General features: G+C 35.8%; 1 protein-coding gene across 1 annotated transcript; it reads right to left on the minus strand.

Moving 5' to 3' along the window:
• Positions 1 to 44: 44 nt before the first annotated feature.
• Positions 45 to 14,145, minus strand: LETM2 (LETM1-like protein). Its single transcript, XM_039033998.2, has 15 exons — positions 13,937 to 14,145; positions 9,250 to 9,954; positions 8,853 to 9,165; positions 7,991 to 8,137; positions 7,788 to 7,876; positions 7,595 to 7,687; positions 5,492 to 5,618; positions 3,365 to 3,429; positions 3,110 to 3,284; positions 2,065 to 2,250; positions 1,897 to 1,944; positions 1,554 to 1,700; positions 1,321 to 1,403; positions 1,115 to 1,230; positions 45 to 373 (listed from the first exon to the last, which is right to left on the minus strand). Exons 2-15 carry the CDS (start codon positions 9,840 to 9,842, stop codon positions 291 to 293), a joined length of 2,265 nt encoding a protein of 754 aa, XP_038889926.1. The 5' UTR covers positions 9,843 to 9,954; positions 13,937 to 14,145; the 3' UTR covers positions 45 to 290.
• Positions 14,146 to 14,373: the final 228 nt, after the last annotated feature.

The raw sequence follows: 14,373 nt of genomic DNA on the forward strand, positions 1-14,373 counted from the left end.
CTTTTTGAAGAGGGTCTTGATTCATTATATATTTGATGCGAGGCTTGTCAAAAGAACAATTCACCATAGAAAAGGTGACCATTCATTATTGCATTTAAAAAGAATTTCTTAATTATTGTGATCTTCAGTACATTTGTATCATTGTCATTGACTAATGGAACAAAAGCCAATCTCAAGGACATTAAAACCAATGCTTCAAGAGTTGAAAAAGAGCGACCACTATATACTTTCCGACAGCCAATCAAAACAGAAAGATGCCCTTGCCCTTGAAGTAACATGGTGCATTTCCTTTATGACTTTCCTGCTTCAGATGCATCAGCATCTTCTATTTCACTGCCTAACTTGACAAGGTCCTCAACGAGTATCTTTCCTTCTGTTAAAAGGAAAATTGGAGAAAGTAGCTACATGTGAGATTCATTAACGAAAATACTGAGACATAAAAAATCTGATGGTCAAGAAGGTGCGGTTTGGTCGATTGTAACCATTAAGAGATAATTATTTCTCCTTCCTTAGGTGAAGCTTAAAGGTTATTCATAACCATGATTCATGTCGTCTTCATTGACAGTTCAACTTTGATAAGATTTTTCTAAGTTGTTGTACGGGTAAGAGTGGCTTTGCATCCAGATCTTTGAAATTGGAGCCGTCTTAATGGCAGATTCTTTCCCTCTCTTTGATGGTCGTCTAATCTTTGTACTCTCTGTTTAGTTGATAACAAAGGGCTTCTATTCTTTTCAAGCGCTATTTTTAGTTGCCTTTGGCTGTAATGGTTGCAATTGCTATATCTTGTTTTATTGTAATTTGAGCATTATTCTGTTTTTATCAATGAAATGTCTCACTCCCGCTCCTCACATGAGCCTCATGGCTGCGCCCCAACCTTTCTAATTCCAAGTGGGGCTTTGTCATCTTAAGGGTAATTCTAACTACAACAAATATTTTAAGTTATTAAGTTTTCAACTGGGGTTTGAACCTAAAACCACGTAAAGTATCTCCAAACATTCCAAACTCTAGCGGACAAAGCACCCCCGGGGTTAAAACCAATTCCCAAGCCCTTCACCTTCACATATCAAGGACAAGAAACTGAGGCAGAAGAGTAAAACGATACAACATTGCTTACCTCTATCCTTGGAGAGATTGCTGATAATTTCCTGAATTCCCTCCTTGCCCAAGGTATCCTTGAGATACATAGCAGCAGATGCAACCTCCTCAGCTGTCACTTTGCCATCATAATCCCTGCAAAGAAGTACCATATAGATAGATATACTCACATGATATGCCCTGATGTGGAATTCACATCAAATAAGAAAGTGACAATCATAAAACCTGTCCAGCAATCGCCAACGGTCCCCAATTTTGGCATCAACATCATCAATTTCCTTTTCAAGCTTATGAAGCATCGTATCAATCTGAATACATCATCAATATTGTGAATTTTCCAAGTTGCAGAGAAGACATGAGTCATATCAGAGACAGATGCTAAATAATCAACTGCGGGGTTAGCATCAAGAGACCAAACTAAACTCATGAAATACAGTCATGATGAAGAATCATGTTACCCTGTGAATAAGTGCTGAAGAAACCTTGCGACCTAAAGTCAACTCAGCAGCCTGGTCAGTATCCTCCCTTGCAGCTCTGTAAGCCCTTCGTGCTTCTTCTTCACCGTCTTTGCCCTCTTTCTTGACCATGCTGTTGTACAGGTCTATCTGGAAATGGAGACAACAGCAAGAAAAAAGCACCGACCAATTAGCAATGTACTGGGTTTTTTCAGGTCAAAATACATTATTTGGGTCCTTCAGAAGATTTTTTAGCCATCTTGGAGACAAAAAAAAATCACAAACCTATGGACATTTATGTTGTTAGGTTAATTTGCAGTACACAACGAGAAGGAACAAGTTATACCTCTTTCTTTACAAGTTGTAAGAACTCCTCACGTTCCCTGCTGACCGACTAAACGAATAATGAGCGTGGAACAGAGCAAGTTAAATAAACATCATGTGTAAATGCAAAGAAAAAGGACAAGAGCGACAATGCTAGTCCTTGAAATCACAAATTATTTTCAATTCTTACAGAAGCAGATGCTAAAACTGCCAATGCACGGCTGAGTTCACATAGTTGCTCTTGTTTCTCCATTGTTTTTGTTTTCTCTTTGGGTTCTCCAGTTGTTGGACTAGTCATCTCTTCTAGTGCTACATCCTTTTGACTACCAGCAGTTTCTTGCATCTTAGCCAGCTCCTCTTCTTCTTCTTCCTCCTCCTATATATATATATATATATATATTATGAAGAGCATCTAAATTCCAGGAACCTTTTTGAAACATCTAATTCGATACAGCAAGAATAAGAAACCTAGATCATCTTGGTAGAAAAGAACATGCAGTTTGACCTTCTTTTAGGCGAACTCATACAGAATCAGCGACTTAAGTACATAAAAAATTTAGATCATGAAAATAATTAAAAATACTTGGGACATAAAGAAGGCATATTGAAAGTTCTATTTCAGGAGAGAAAGGAGAGTTAGAAGGAAGAAGAAATTTGCACCCCTCTTTTCAGGATTTTCCAAGAGCTACATTAGCTAACATTTTCTAGAATAAGTTAGAGGTTGTTAGAAGAAATTTGTAGCTCTGGATTTAAAAGAGCATATAGTCCTTAATATATATTTAAAAAAAAAAATTCAGATAATTGGTTTAGTCAACTTGATTGTATACTAAATCAGCATCAGCAATCAGCTTACATTTTTAAAATCACACAATTCTAACTAAATCAGCAATTAGTTTAGTCAAATTGATTTTATGCTAAATCAGGATCAGCAATCGCAAACATTTTTAAAATCACACAATTCTAACTAAATCAGCAATTAGTTTAGTCAACTTGATTTTATACTAAATCGGCATCAGCAATCGGCTTACATTTTTAAAATCACACAATTCTAAATGTAAGCTCACATAGGGATGAAGGGAAACACTGATCTGACTCAAACCAAACTGGTAAGTCCCCTTCTCGCAGAATTTTTCTTATAATAATAATTAATTGTAACAATAAGGAAGCCCCCAACCTCCCTCCACACGCACACAACAAAGAAACATATAAAAATAAATTAACAAATAAAAGAAAACCTTTATCATCTCCTCTTGCATTGCTAGGAACTCCAATTTCCTTCTTCTTTCTGAAACAGTATCTTCAGATGGCAAAGCTGTCACCCCAACGGTATCCACAACCTCATCCGGCAGGGAGGAAAGAGTTGCTTGTACAACTTCCTCTGGTCTCACCTTTCCGGACACAGAGAAGGCTCTGCAATGGTTACCAATCAGAAGACACATATTTCAATGTCTTACAATTAGAAAAAGAAGCAGCAGAAAGTATTTAGTTACCTAGAAAGAATTAAGAGCGAAGATGGTACAGAGTAGTTGAGTGATAAATCCAGCCAATCACGCAGCTACAGGAAATAACAAAATTTTACGTCAAAACTAAAAGACGTTTTTCCTTTATATCCAAACCCAGAAGAAAATAATATTACAGCAGAAACGCAAGTTTCATAGACACTTCTTTGACAACAAAATAATGCAGTTGCATATTTTAGTCGTTAGACATGAGGTTTAACATCAAACTTTAAGACGAAAGTAGTAGGTTAACTTGAGAGTCCTTTGCATTGAAACACATATCTTTCATATCAGCTGTCGATATATATGTTAGACATGAGGCTTAACATCTAACATAGGCGAAAAATAGTAGGTCAACTTGACAGCATTTTGCTTGAGACAATTATCTTTTTTTTCCCCTAATTTATTTTTATTCACTATGTATGTGCTTTTCAATTCATGGCAGAGTTTAGGTGTGATGGAGACAGGGTACAAAAAGGCTTCTAATATTTCTCTTTTTAAGTTAACTATTTAACACAAATTAAAGCAGTAGGCTAATACAGCCCGGGAGGGTCACTGTAGATCTAAACAAGCTAGTTAAAATCTCCAAGCAGGATAAATAAAGTTAACATAGCTATATTGGTGAACATATTTGGATTTGGATAAGAAACCATCTTTAGTTAAGAAGAATGAAAGTATAATAGAACAAGCCACACAAAAGATAGGCCTCAAACAATAGGAGCAACAAAAAGACAAAAAATGGTTACCAGAAAGCGTGAATGTCAGTGTTGCTTCACAAAACCAGTGGAATTCGTGGCAGACATAATTCAGGGTTGGAAACCATGTAAGTCACAACAAATCATGGTTCAATTGAATAAAGTAAAGGCTGAGGCACTGTACACAGAAGGTATAGAGTGCCTAGGTCTTATGTAAGTAATTGATATTTACTTATTCAGTTTGACCATGCGATATTAGAGTTTTCTTGGGTTTGAATTTTCCAAATAAAATCTGTGTCCTTTCTATCCATCTATTACATTACTAGTGCCTTTGCACTATCTTGATTGTTAATTAAACGGAATAACTAACCAAGATTAAAATTAGGAAACAAGAAGAAAAAAGACTAACATAAAATTGGATACATTTTAAATTGATTTTTTTTTAAGGAAACGGAACTTTACGTTGAATTATTGAAAAGAAGAGACTAATGTTCAACTTCCACTTTGATTTCCAGAAATAAAATAGATGATTGTAGATTTGTTTATAGTATAATTGCATTTGGATTAGTCATTTACATCTTTTAACTATTTTTATACATGTCCTTTCCTTTTATAATTAGTTCCCTTAGTTAAGAAATGGTAGAGAAGGAAACTTATCTTTTATAATTAGTCCCCTTGGTTAGAATTTATCTGGTATTATATTTACCACTTATAAGGCCCTTCTTCAGAAATAAGAGAAAAATATTATTTCTCCAAAAATAACATGGTATATCAAAGCATGTGGTCCAAGAGATCTTGTGTTCAAACTCTTCCAAGGTTATTTCCTCCCAATTAATATAGATTTCTACTTGTTGGGTCTTCTACAAATTTCCAAACCCACAAGTGAGGTTTTTCTAAAAAAGACATTATTTTTTTAAAAAAAAAAAAAAATCTGTGAATGTCCGGACCATCTTACGCGCACCTCGACTAATCTCACGGGACAACCCGCCTGACGACCCTCCAATATTTAGGTGTCAAAGAAACTCGCAAGATATTAAATCCTAGTTAGGTGACCACCATAGATTGAACTCATGACCTATTAGCCCTTTATCAAGACCATGGCCCCGAACAAGTGAGGGGAGTGTTATTGTTGATATAATATTAATTTACATTCACTTTTTTTTTTTTGGATAGAATGTCCAAGTTAACTTACGCACACCTTGACTAATCTCACGGGTGTTCCATCTGACTCTACAACATTTGAGTGTCAAGAAGACTCGTAGAATATTAAACCCTAGATATGTGGCCACCATGGATTGAACCCATGATCTCTTAACCCTTCACCTATTAGCTTAAGCTTTAGGGTCAAACGGTAATTTAAAACGATCGTAGAAAAAAAGGTAGTTCATTTAGTACAATTGACATATAAACAAGAAAAGAGGACCTGTTGTCTCATTTCCTCAACCGAAAGCAATCCAAGTAAACCACGTTCTCTACAGGCTTGACGAAGCTCTGCTTCTGAAAGAGATTCCAACCCCTCTAACTGAATCATCCTATCATCATTCTTAATCCTGCAAATATAAACGAACAAATTCTTTATAGGGAGAAAATTTCAACTACAAAAAAATATAATGACTTCTTGTTAGGCATCTCCCACCCAACCTTTTGTGAACAAGGAAAGGCTTCTGATTTATCAACAAATTTCATCAGAAGCAACCTCTCTAGTAAAGAAATATGGTTGACCACAGAGACAAAAGAGAAGACATTAAATGAGAACAAATTAATTAATGGAATAATTCACAGAGAGTGAAGATAGTGGTCAGAATCATTACATTTATAGTTAGATCTCATTCACATTTTGTTTACAATCCGATCTTATTCTTAAGAACTATGCTTCCTTTGATGGGCTTGGGCACAATGTCCCGTACTCATATAATCAAGAACCATATGTCTTATCCAAATGTCTTACATTGACTCTGTTGTTTCTGTTTCTTAACCCTTTTTGATGGGAAAAATAAGACCGAATATGAATATTTTTAAAGACAATTTTTGGGTTCTGATCTTCTGAGTTACTATACTAAGAAGACTGCACAAATGTGGGACTTGATTCTTTTTTAAGAAACCAAAATCATGTTAAAAGAAAAAATTTACACAAGGAGAGGGATAAAAGGAATCCACCCTTTAAAACTACATAAAAGAAACCCAATTAGCGAAGATACAAGTCCCAAAGCAGTCCCAAAGTACAGGATGTAAGAGTACACTGAATTCTGAAATAAGGCCAACCATCTAGCTTCCTCACACACTTCTTCGCACTCTCGGCAGAGTTATCAAAGATAAAGTCTTTCATTCAACAATTCTCAAAGGATTGGCTAAATTCCTCCTCCCATGAACTCTCGCAGGCCACCCCTTCACTGATGGTAAAAGTTCTATGTGGATGCACTTGATTAGGGCTTTTTTGTGGAGCATTTGGATGTAAAGAAACAACCGCATCGTCAATGACAAGGAAAGCACTTTTGATAGATTTATGGAACATGTTATCTTTTCGCTATGACTTGGTGTAAATATATTTCTTTCTATAGCTCTTATAGTCTTTCCTCTCTTTTGGCTGATTGGAGAAATCTTTTGTAATCCTTTCGCTTTGGCTTTATGCCCTTTTGCAAACTCATACATCAATAAAATTTGTTTCTTATCAAAATAGGATGGGCTAAATGTGGTTGGACAGAGAATCCTGGCTTTCATCCTAAAAACTTGGGCAGAGAGCGGTTGAAGCATAACATCTTTACTGTTAGAAGGAAAAATACACCGAAATTAAAGGCCTCAAACAATTTCTTCCAGCAGGATCCGGCAAGGATCTACGATCTGTTGCCAGTTATGACTAAAATCTTGGGCATAGAGCGATTGAAGCATAACATCTTTACTGTTAGAAGGAAACACTACACCGAAATTAAAGGCCTCAGACAATTTCTTCCAGCAGGATCCAGCAAGGTTCTCTGATCTGTTGCCAGTTATGAATTCCTAATTAACCGACAGTTGGATACCTGATGTTTAAGCATCCTCTGGGCATATTCCACTGGGTATATCATGAAACTTCTCCACATCCTTTAGGTATATTCCATAGATTCCAACTCTTACAACAAGAAGCTTAATATCATCAAAGACCACAACTTGACAAATTGATTACATAAAACTACTCGCGTGACTGGAAGGAAATTTTCTCATTGTTGATGAGACCATATGTTTGATTTTTCAATTAAAAGTCGAACTAAACTTGAAACAAGGAGGAAAACAAAGAACTTTAAGGTGAATATTCACAAAAATATCTTAAATAGAATGCATAATAATCAGTAAACGAATAGTCTGACCATTACATTACAGAACCATTTTAACATGACATAAACTGGTAAAGTGGGAGATGTAAGAAAAACAAGTACATAGAAGCTGCAATATATACACACACGCATGTATCAAAGCTGAAAACTTCAAGTCCCGAATGATAAAACGCACTAGGGATGGAATTATGCATGTCATGTTCGTAGAGGACTCTTACTCTTGCAGTCTTTTCCTTAGCATAAAGCGCAAATATGCATCCGTACCATATGGACTGATACCCATGTATTTGCACATATTCACCAAACGAGGCCTGTCAAATGAATGGAGGTTCACTGGATAGATATTTGGAAAAAAAAAAAAAAATACAAGCTAAAAGATAAAAGAATTTAGTTAATAAATAAAAACTAGACCTGCTTATGTTATCCAACGTAAGCTCATCATTGAATAACTTGGCAAATCCCAAAATTTCCTCATTGGTAACACGAGCACCCTTTCTGACCTATATAAGCATAATATAACACCCCCCATTGAGCAAGGTGCATCAGCTGCGGTAGACAAAACTGGTAAATTAAATTAACTCACGCTGCAGGAATGGAGGATATAATCTACTTGCCTTAGTCATGAATTCATCGAGGTCTGCTGCTGTCTTTTTAATTTCTCCACTTCTGGAGTTTTGGACTTCTTTGGCCATTTCCTTAACAGTATCCTGAAGAAATTTGGCATACTCTATTCTAGCATTTAGCCTTCTTTTTAATGCCTCCTGAAAGATGGAATCTAAAATCAGACCTATTCTGTCAAGGGAGACAGAGAGAAAGCATATGACTGAGAGACCTATGAACTATCTCATCCAATAGGAGGAAGAGCTTCAGATGTAAGAGCTACATTCATTACAAAAGGTTCCAGCTCCCTTGATCCTCAAGTGTTAAGGTCAGAATGAAAAAATATTATTGCATAACTAATTCATTCAAGAAAGATAAAAGGAGAATCTTTTTAAGCTACTTAAAGGCCATAATGAAGCCAAAAAATTGAACCTTCCCCGAAGAACATCTGAAGTTAAAGACTATTTTTTCCATTAAAAAAGTCATACACATTTTACAATCACAAGTTCATAGAGTCACATCTCTAAAATGTCATGAGCCAAAACAATGCATTCTTTTTTGGGATGTGAAACAATTTCATTCATCCAAAGAGACTATAAAAAAGTTCCCCAATTGGATGGGACCAAAAATGTTTCCGTGCATAAGCTACATACTTCTTGTAATGGTTTGTTCACAAAAAGATAGTTTGTAAATAAACAGCAATTTCAGCAATAGAAATGAATGAACCAGAGCACTAGCACACGAAAAAAAAATAGCAGGAGAGTTCAGTTTAAAGAATTAAGTTCCAAAAATCAAATAGCGAGAGAACAAACAGCCAATGAACTGCAAGATGGAGCAACATGTTTAGCAATCTCCACCCAGTTCTGCAACATTTACCTGTTCCTTCATCTTGTCCTGGAAGGTTGATGGTAACATGTTGGGAAATAGTTTCAGGAAGACTGGCAATAAGAACTCCATGAACGGAACTATAATAAAAACTGCAAAAGGAACTAGCCTGAAAATATCAGCTGTGGTGCGTGTGAGTTGCTGCCTCTCCCTTCGAGAAAGACCCTTCCCACTTGCAAGTTTCACCAATAACCTCGAGCTGATCCTAACATCAGCCCACAGAAGTTTTGTACCCAACCAATAGTGCTGCATTGTAGATTTAAATTCGTCCTTCCAATGGCGAAGCTTCTTAGCCCAGTCTTCCCTACATGATGTAATATTTGTTCAATGCACTATGAGAATCAAGCTTTGGATCAAATATGATGTGAGAAGGATAAAAGTTACAAACCTGCTCATAGAAGCAAGAACTCTCAAAGCAGGACCTATTCCTAGAATCTTAGCCCATATGCTTTTCAATAAAGATTCAGCACTCTTCTGGGAGTCTTGCATCTGCTTAGCTTTTGCTTTAACTGTACTTAAACCTTCAACTGCTTGATCACAATCTTCTGGTGATGGCTCTTTAATCCTATTCGCAGCCTGTTTTTCATTCCTATCATTATCACCACCAAATTCAGGTTGACCAGCTGTGGCTGTTGTAGAATAATGTGAAAGTTGTAAGACATGTCTAAAACCCATACAGGAAGCTGATGTTCCTCTTCCAATTCCATGACCAAAAATTTGAGGTTTTATAAGATTACTTCGAATATATTCTGCAGCTGGAAAGGATAAAATATCCTTCCGACAAACTGAAGATAAGCCACCGTCACATCCTCCATCAATAACTGCAGGTGGAGGATCGGAAATGTAGCCCAATCTCTGTAAATCATCAGCTTGAGATGCTTGCCCATGTTCAAATCTGGAGAACCTTAGATATAAGCTGGTAGACAGATTCTCACAACTGAGAAGGTGCCTTTTCTTTACCAAGATCGCTCTTAAAGCCATTTCTGCATTCTAAAAATTTGACTACTTATGTCGAAATCAAAGCCCACACATTCAACCAAACCACAGAATTTGTGCAGTCCGTAACCAATGAAAAAACAACCCAATAAACAACCTGTCCAAAAACAGAAAGGAAATTACCTGAGGTGTCAACCTTTACACTTCTACAATATATTAGGTCAACCTATATTATAACTTTACCAACATAATCCAAATCAATAATGAATTGAATTGTTGATTTGATATACTGAATTAAATGGAATGGTATTGAAGCACTTAACCCCTGGAAAGATAAAAATAAATAAATAAGAGAGAATAAAAAAGATTGCATTGCCACATCACAGTCACAATAAAGGATAATCCCATATTGCATATCTTTTCAAGCAAGAGACAACTTCTCATTGACACTTGAAATTTGAAAGTTTACAGAGATAGCAAAATAAACAATGCCTTGAAAGAATGTATAAAGTAAACCCAAAAAAAGTAATCCCAATATATCAATAAAAGTTCTACGGGGAAAAAAAAATCCCCACATAGATACAGTGTTAGCAGCAGCAATCAGAGAGTTTTCTGGCAAGCATAAAACAAAGACTTAAAATATAGAACAGTAAATGTGTACCTTACCAAAGAGCCATCAAAAAAGTTCTCAAAAAATACTTTGATTTTCTCCCTTTAATGTAATTTTCTATTATTAGTTTGGGGATTTCGTTTATGCTAAAATATAAGTAACCATAGTGTATAGAACACTGAAGTATTCTCCTATATTTATCATGCTCAAAACCTCTTCATTAACTGAAACAATAGCATTAGTTACTACCTTTTCTTTTTACTACCAAATCACCTTCCCCAAACAGTAATTAACATGAGTACATGCATCTTTTCTTCTTCATCATCTTCTATATAAACTACATTTTATTTAGTTTTCCAAACTTGGGTTGGATTTTTAAAGTATTTGTAAAAAGCATATGACAAAACAAAGAAATCCATAGGTAGAAGTACTATTTATAAGCTTGGTTTGCAAAAACCAAAAAATAAGGGGAAAAAAATGGTTAAACAGAGCCTAAGAAATTGAAAAGATTACAAAGAATCACCTATAATTCTCTAATTTGAATGCAAATGAAATGAAGATAATTTTACAGCCTACTGATGTGAATTCAAGTGATTCAAATGCTATTATTAATGAGTTCGTTGCATTAATGAGGTTTTTGATAATTTGCCAGCCGAACAACCTTTGTCAAACAAGCAATCTGAACCTTTAATTCCAAATGTCCCACGGGCTCCCAAGGTTTATCGCAAGGTCAAACCATATCCTCTCTTTTATTCACGAAAGACAGTTTCCTCTCTAGTTCAAGAAAACTTATACTTTTTTTGGATAAGAAACATTTTATTGATGAATGAAATAATCTAAATAGGTACAAGAGGAAAAAACATCCTGTAGAAACAATGAAGCCCAAAAATAAACGATGATGACTGTATGAAGAACAAGGAAGATAGCCGAAATACATAATGGTCACAAACTAACGAACAAGTAGTCCCCAAAAAGCAAAAGTGGAAGAGGGAACACGTTGTTGATGTGCATCCAAAAAAGAAGATCTGACTTTGAAATAACCCCACGACCGAGAGATGAATCTAGAATGACGTCATGATCAAACAAAAAGACGGGTTATGGAGCAGACTCATGCTTATGTAGAATCCTCTCTAAGCAGAGCCATTGCTTTTTTGTCATAAGAAATAGAGCTTTCAAGATTTCAAAGCTCTCTCAATCCTTTTTTTTTTCTTTGTTGATAACCGGTTGGGATGTTTACAAGCAAGGATCGCATTTATGCATAGGCCAAAATCTCCAAACCATGGGGTCAAGGCCATCAACAAAAACTCATACTTTAAGGCTGATATTTCGGAAGTATCTAGTGTCAGATTGACGACCTCTTCAAATTAGGAGATATTGCCACGAGACTATGAGACGAATCGACAAGCACTTTACCTCTCAGTACTTCAACCAGTCAACTATTCATTCTCCTTCGAAATCTAATGTTAACTTGACTAACGATGTTATCAACCATTCTCCTCCTATGGAATATGTCCCTTCTACATGTACTCATGCTTTTGATTCTGATGGAGATTCTGAAATTAGTATGAGTAGTATGGAACCCAAAGTATTTTTGGAAGAAAGGGTGTTTGAAGATCCTTATGTTGTGGACTCATTTGTTGATGCTTTTGAAGCATTGTTTAAGGATAATGTCCAAGATAATCTGATTGTGGTGTCTCAGCCATTATCGTCAGTTATAATACCTACCTCAGTTCCTTCAAAGTTCTCATCTTTAGATAAGGTATGTGAAATATAGCTCAAGGAAATTCATCCCTAATCCCCTCGTGTAAAGATCTAAGGGGTCATGGCAATGTGTTCGTATGGAATCTTTTCTTCTAAAATTGGAGATCTTGGGAGTAAATCCAAAGGGGTTGCCTTATAGAGGGTGGTTGGATTTTTGTTCGCTGTTTTTGGAAGATCTTAGTGTTGGCAATTGAATATCACTTGTTGGGCTTTGTTTCATTCTCCTGTTGGAAGACTTTCGAGCGTTAGAAGGAAGTTTCTTTTTAAGCTTCTTGGTGTTGTTGGCTCATCAAAAGCTTCTTTCATTAGTGCAAAGTTGAAGTGTTTCCAGATTGCCCATTGTTGAGCTTTGTTGGTTGGTGGTCGTTTTTTATTTTTGGTTTTCTTTGTTAGTTTTTGTAGTCGTCATTATTTTTTCAGTATTTGACGGAGACGTGTCTGTCAGAGTTGTTAGAAAGTTTATCTCTATTTGGCTGTATTTGTTATTCATACTTTTTTTACCTTCCCTTTTGGAAGTTTATATCTTTTAAACTTTTATTCCTTTTCATTACATGAATCAGAAATTGTTTCTTATTTCTAAAAAACGAAACCAACATACAAGTCTCACACCCATTCATAGGAAGAGAATACATAACCATACCCAAATAAGAAAAACCAGCTAATTGTGAAATTTAATCAACCTAAGACACCTGAGGGACAGACTTACACAGTTATGCTAGCCCTACCTAACTCATAAAATATATATATATATATATATATATATATATATATATATATATATATATATTAATAAATAAAAATTTTAAAAAAATTAAAAAAAAAAAAAAAAAAACAACAAACCAACAAAATACCCAATAAAAGAAACAAAATTAAGCCTGCATGAATAGAAAAGAGCTCCAATGATCATCGACTCATCCTCAAACTTAAAGAAGATGGGTCATTGCATAAAAGGCTCTGTTGATAAGAACCAGAGATTAACATGAACACCAACTAAGAGGAGGCATTGAACCTACCTAGGCCTCAAACTTCCCAACGACTCTTCACAACTCTAGAACACTGCTAAAGCTCTCTTATTTCTCTCAACCTAAATGTTTCAAAAGACCACAAAGGAGATTTCCCTCATTCTTTCATTTAACACATCATCTTCCACCCGCTCCATCCCATATTGCACGAGACATATAAACCTATTAGAACCCAACCTCTATCACCATTTATCCACTCTTTAAGGAAATGCATACACATACACATCAACTAAAACTAAAAGGTTAAGGGAAATGGAAAAAGATCAACAATCCACTCATCTACAACAATGGACAACGTCTAAGATCAACGAAAATATGCACAGTCCACACTCCCATACATGTGACAGAACCACACACACACACAATCGTTTCAATTTGGGCCACTGACGAATCACACAACAATTGATTGATTACCCAATAATACAATAACGGGTACCTAGAATTCGGTCAACTGGGGCAGTAACAAGCGAAACAGTCCCATTGAGGAAAAACTAAAAAACAAATTGAACAATCTACTCATCTACTAGGATAGAGAAAAACATCAAAGATCAACCAAAAAAAGCACAGTCCGAACTACTCTACATGTGACAGACACACACACTCGATTCGATTTGGGCCACTGACAAATCACACGCCAAGTGATTGAATACTGAACAAAACGATAAAGGGTACCTAACGAAACAGAATTCGGTCAAAACGGGAAGAATTACGACAGCGGAAAAAGTAGCAGAAGCCCGAAAACCTACCATGAAAGCTCATAACCGAGAAATATGATCAGAGAGCTGAAGTGTGAAGGAAGATTCCATGGTTATGGGTCTGGCGAGATTTGGAGGTTCCCGATGGAAATGGAATTCGAGAAAATAGTAGAATGAAGGCGAAATGTTGAAGCGGAGGGTCTCAATATGAGCATCCGTGTCTGAAAATTTTAGAGCGAAGTTTTATTTAACATCACCGTGGATGGATGATCCAAAAATTAGATATAAAATGCGAAATGTCCCATTTTTTAAAATAATGTCGAATGATTTTTTGTTAACGATAAATTGGAGTGAAATTACCAAAATATACTCACATGCATGCGAAAAACATTCTCGCTCGCATGCGAAAAAGACTCATTTTTCTTTCCCTTCTCGCCGGTCTCGTTCTTCCTTTCTTCACTAGTTTCGATCTTCCTTTTCTCACATAG

This window comes from Benincasa hispida, chromosome 6 (genome assembly GCF_027475165.1).
Source record: "Benincasa hispida cultivar pf3 chromosome 6, pf3_genome.v1.1, whole genome shotgun sequence".
In the NCBI taxonomy this organism is placed as follows: Eukaryota; Viridiplantae; Streptophyta; class Magnoliopsida; order Cucurbitales; family Cucurbitaceae; genus Benincasa; species Benincasa hispida.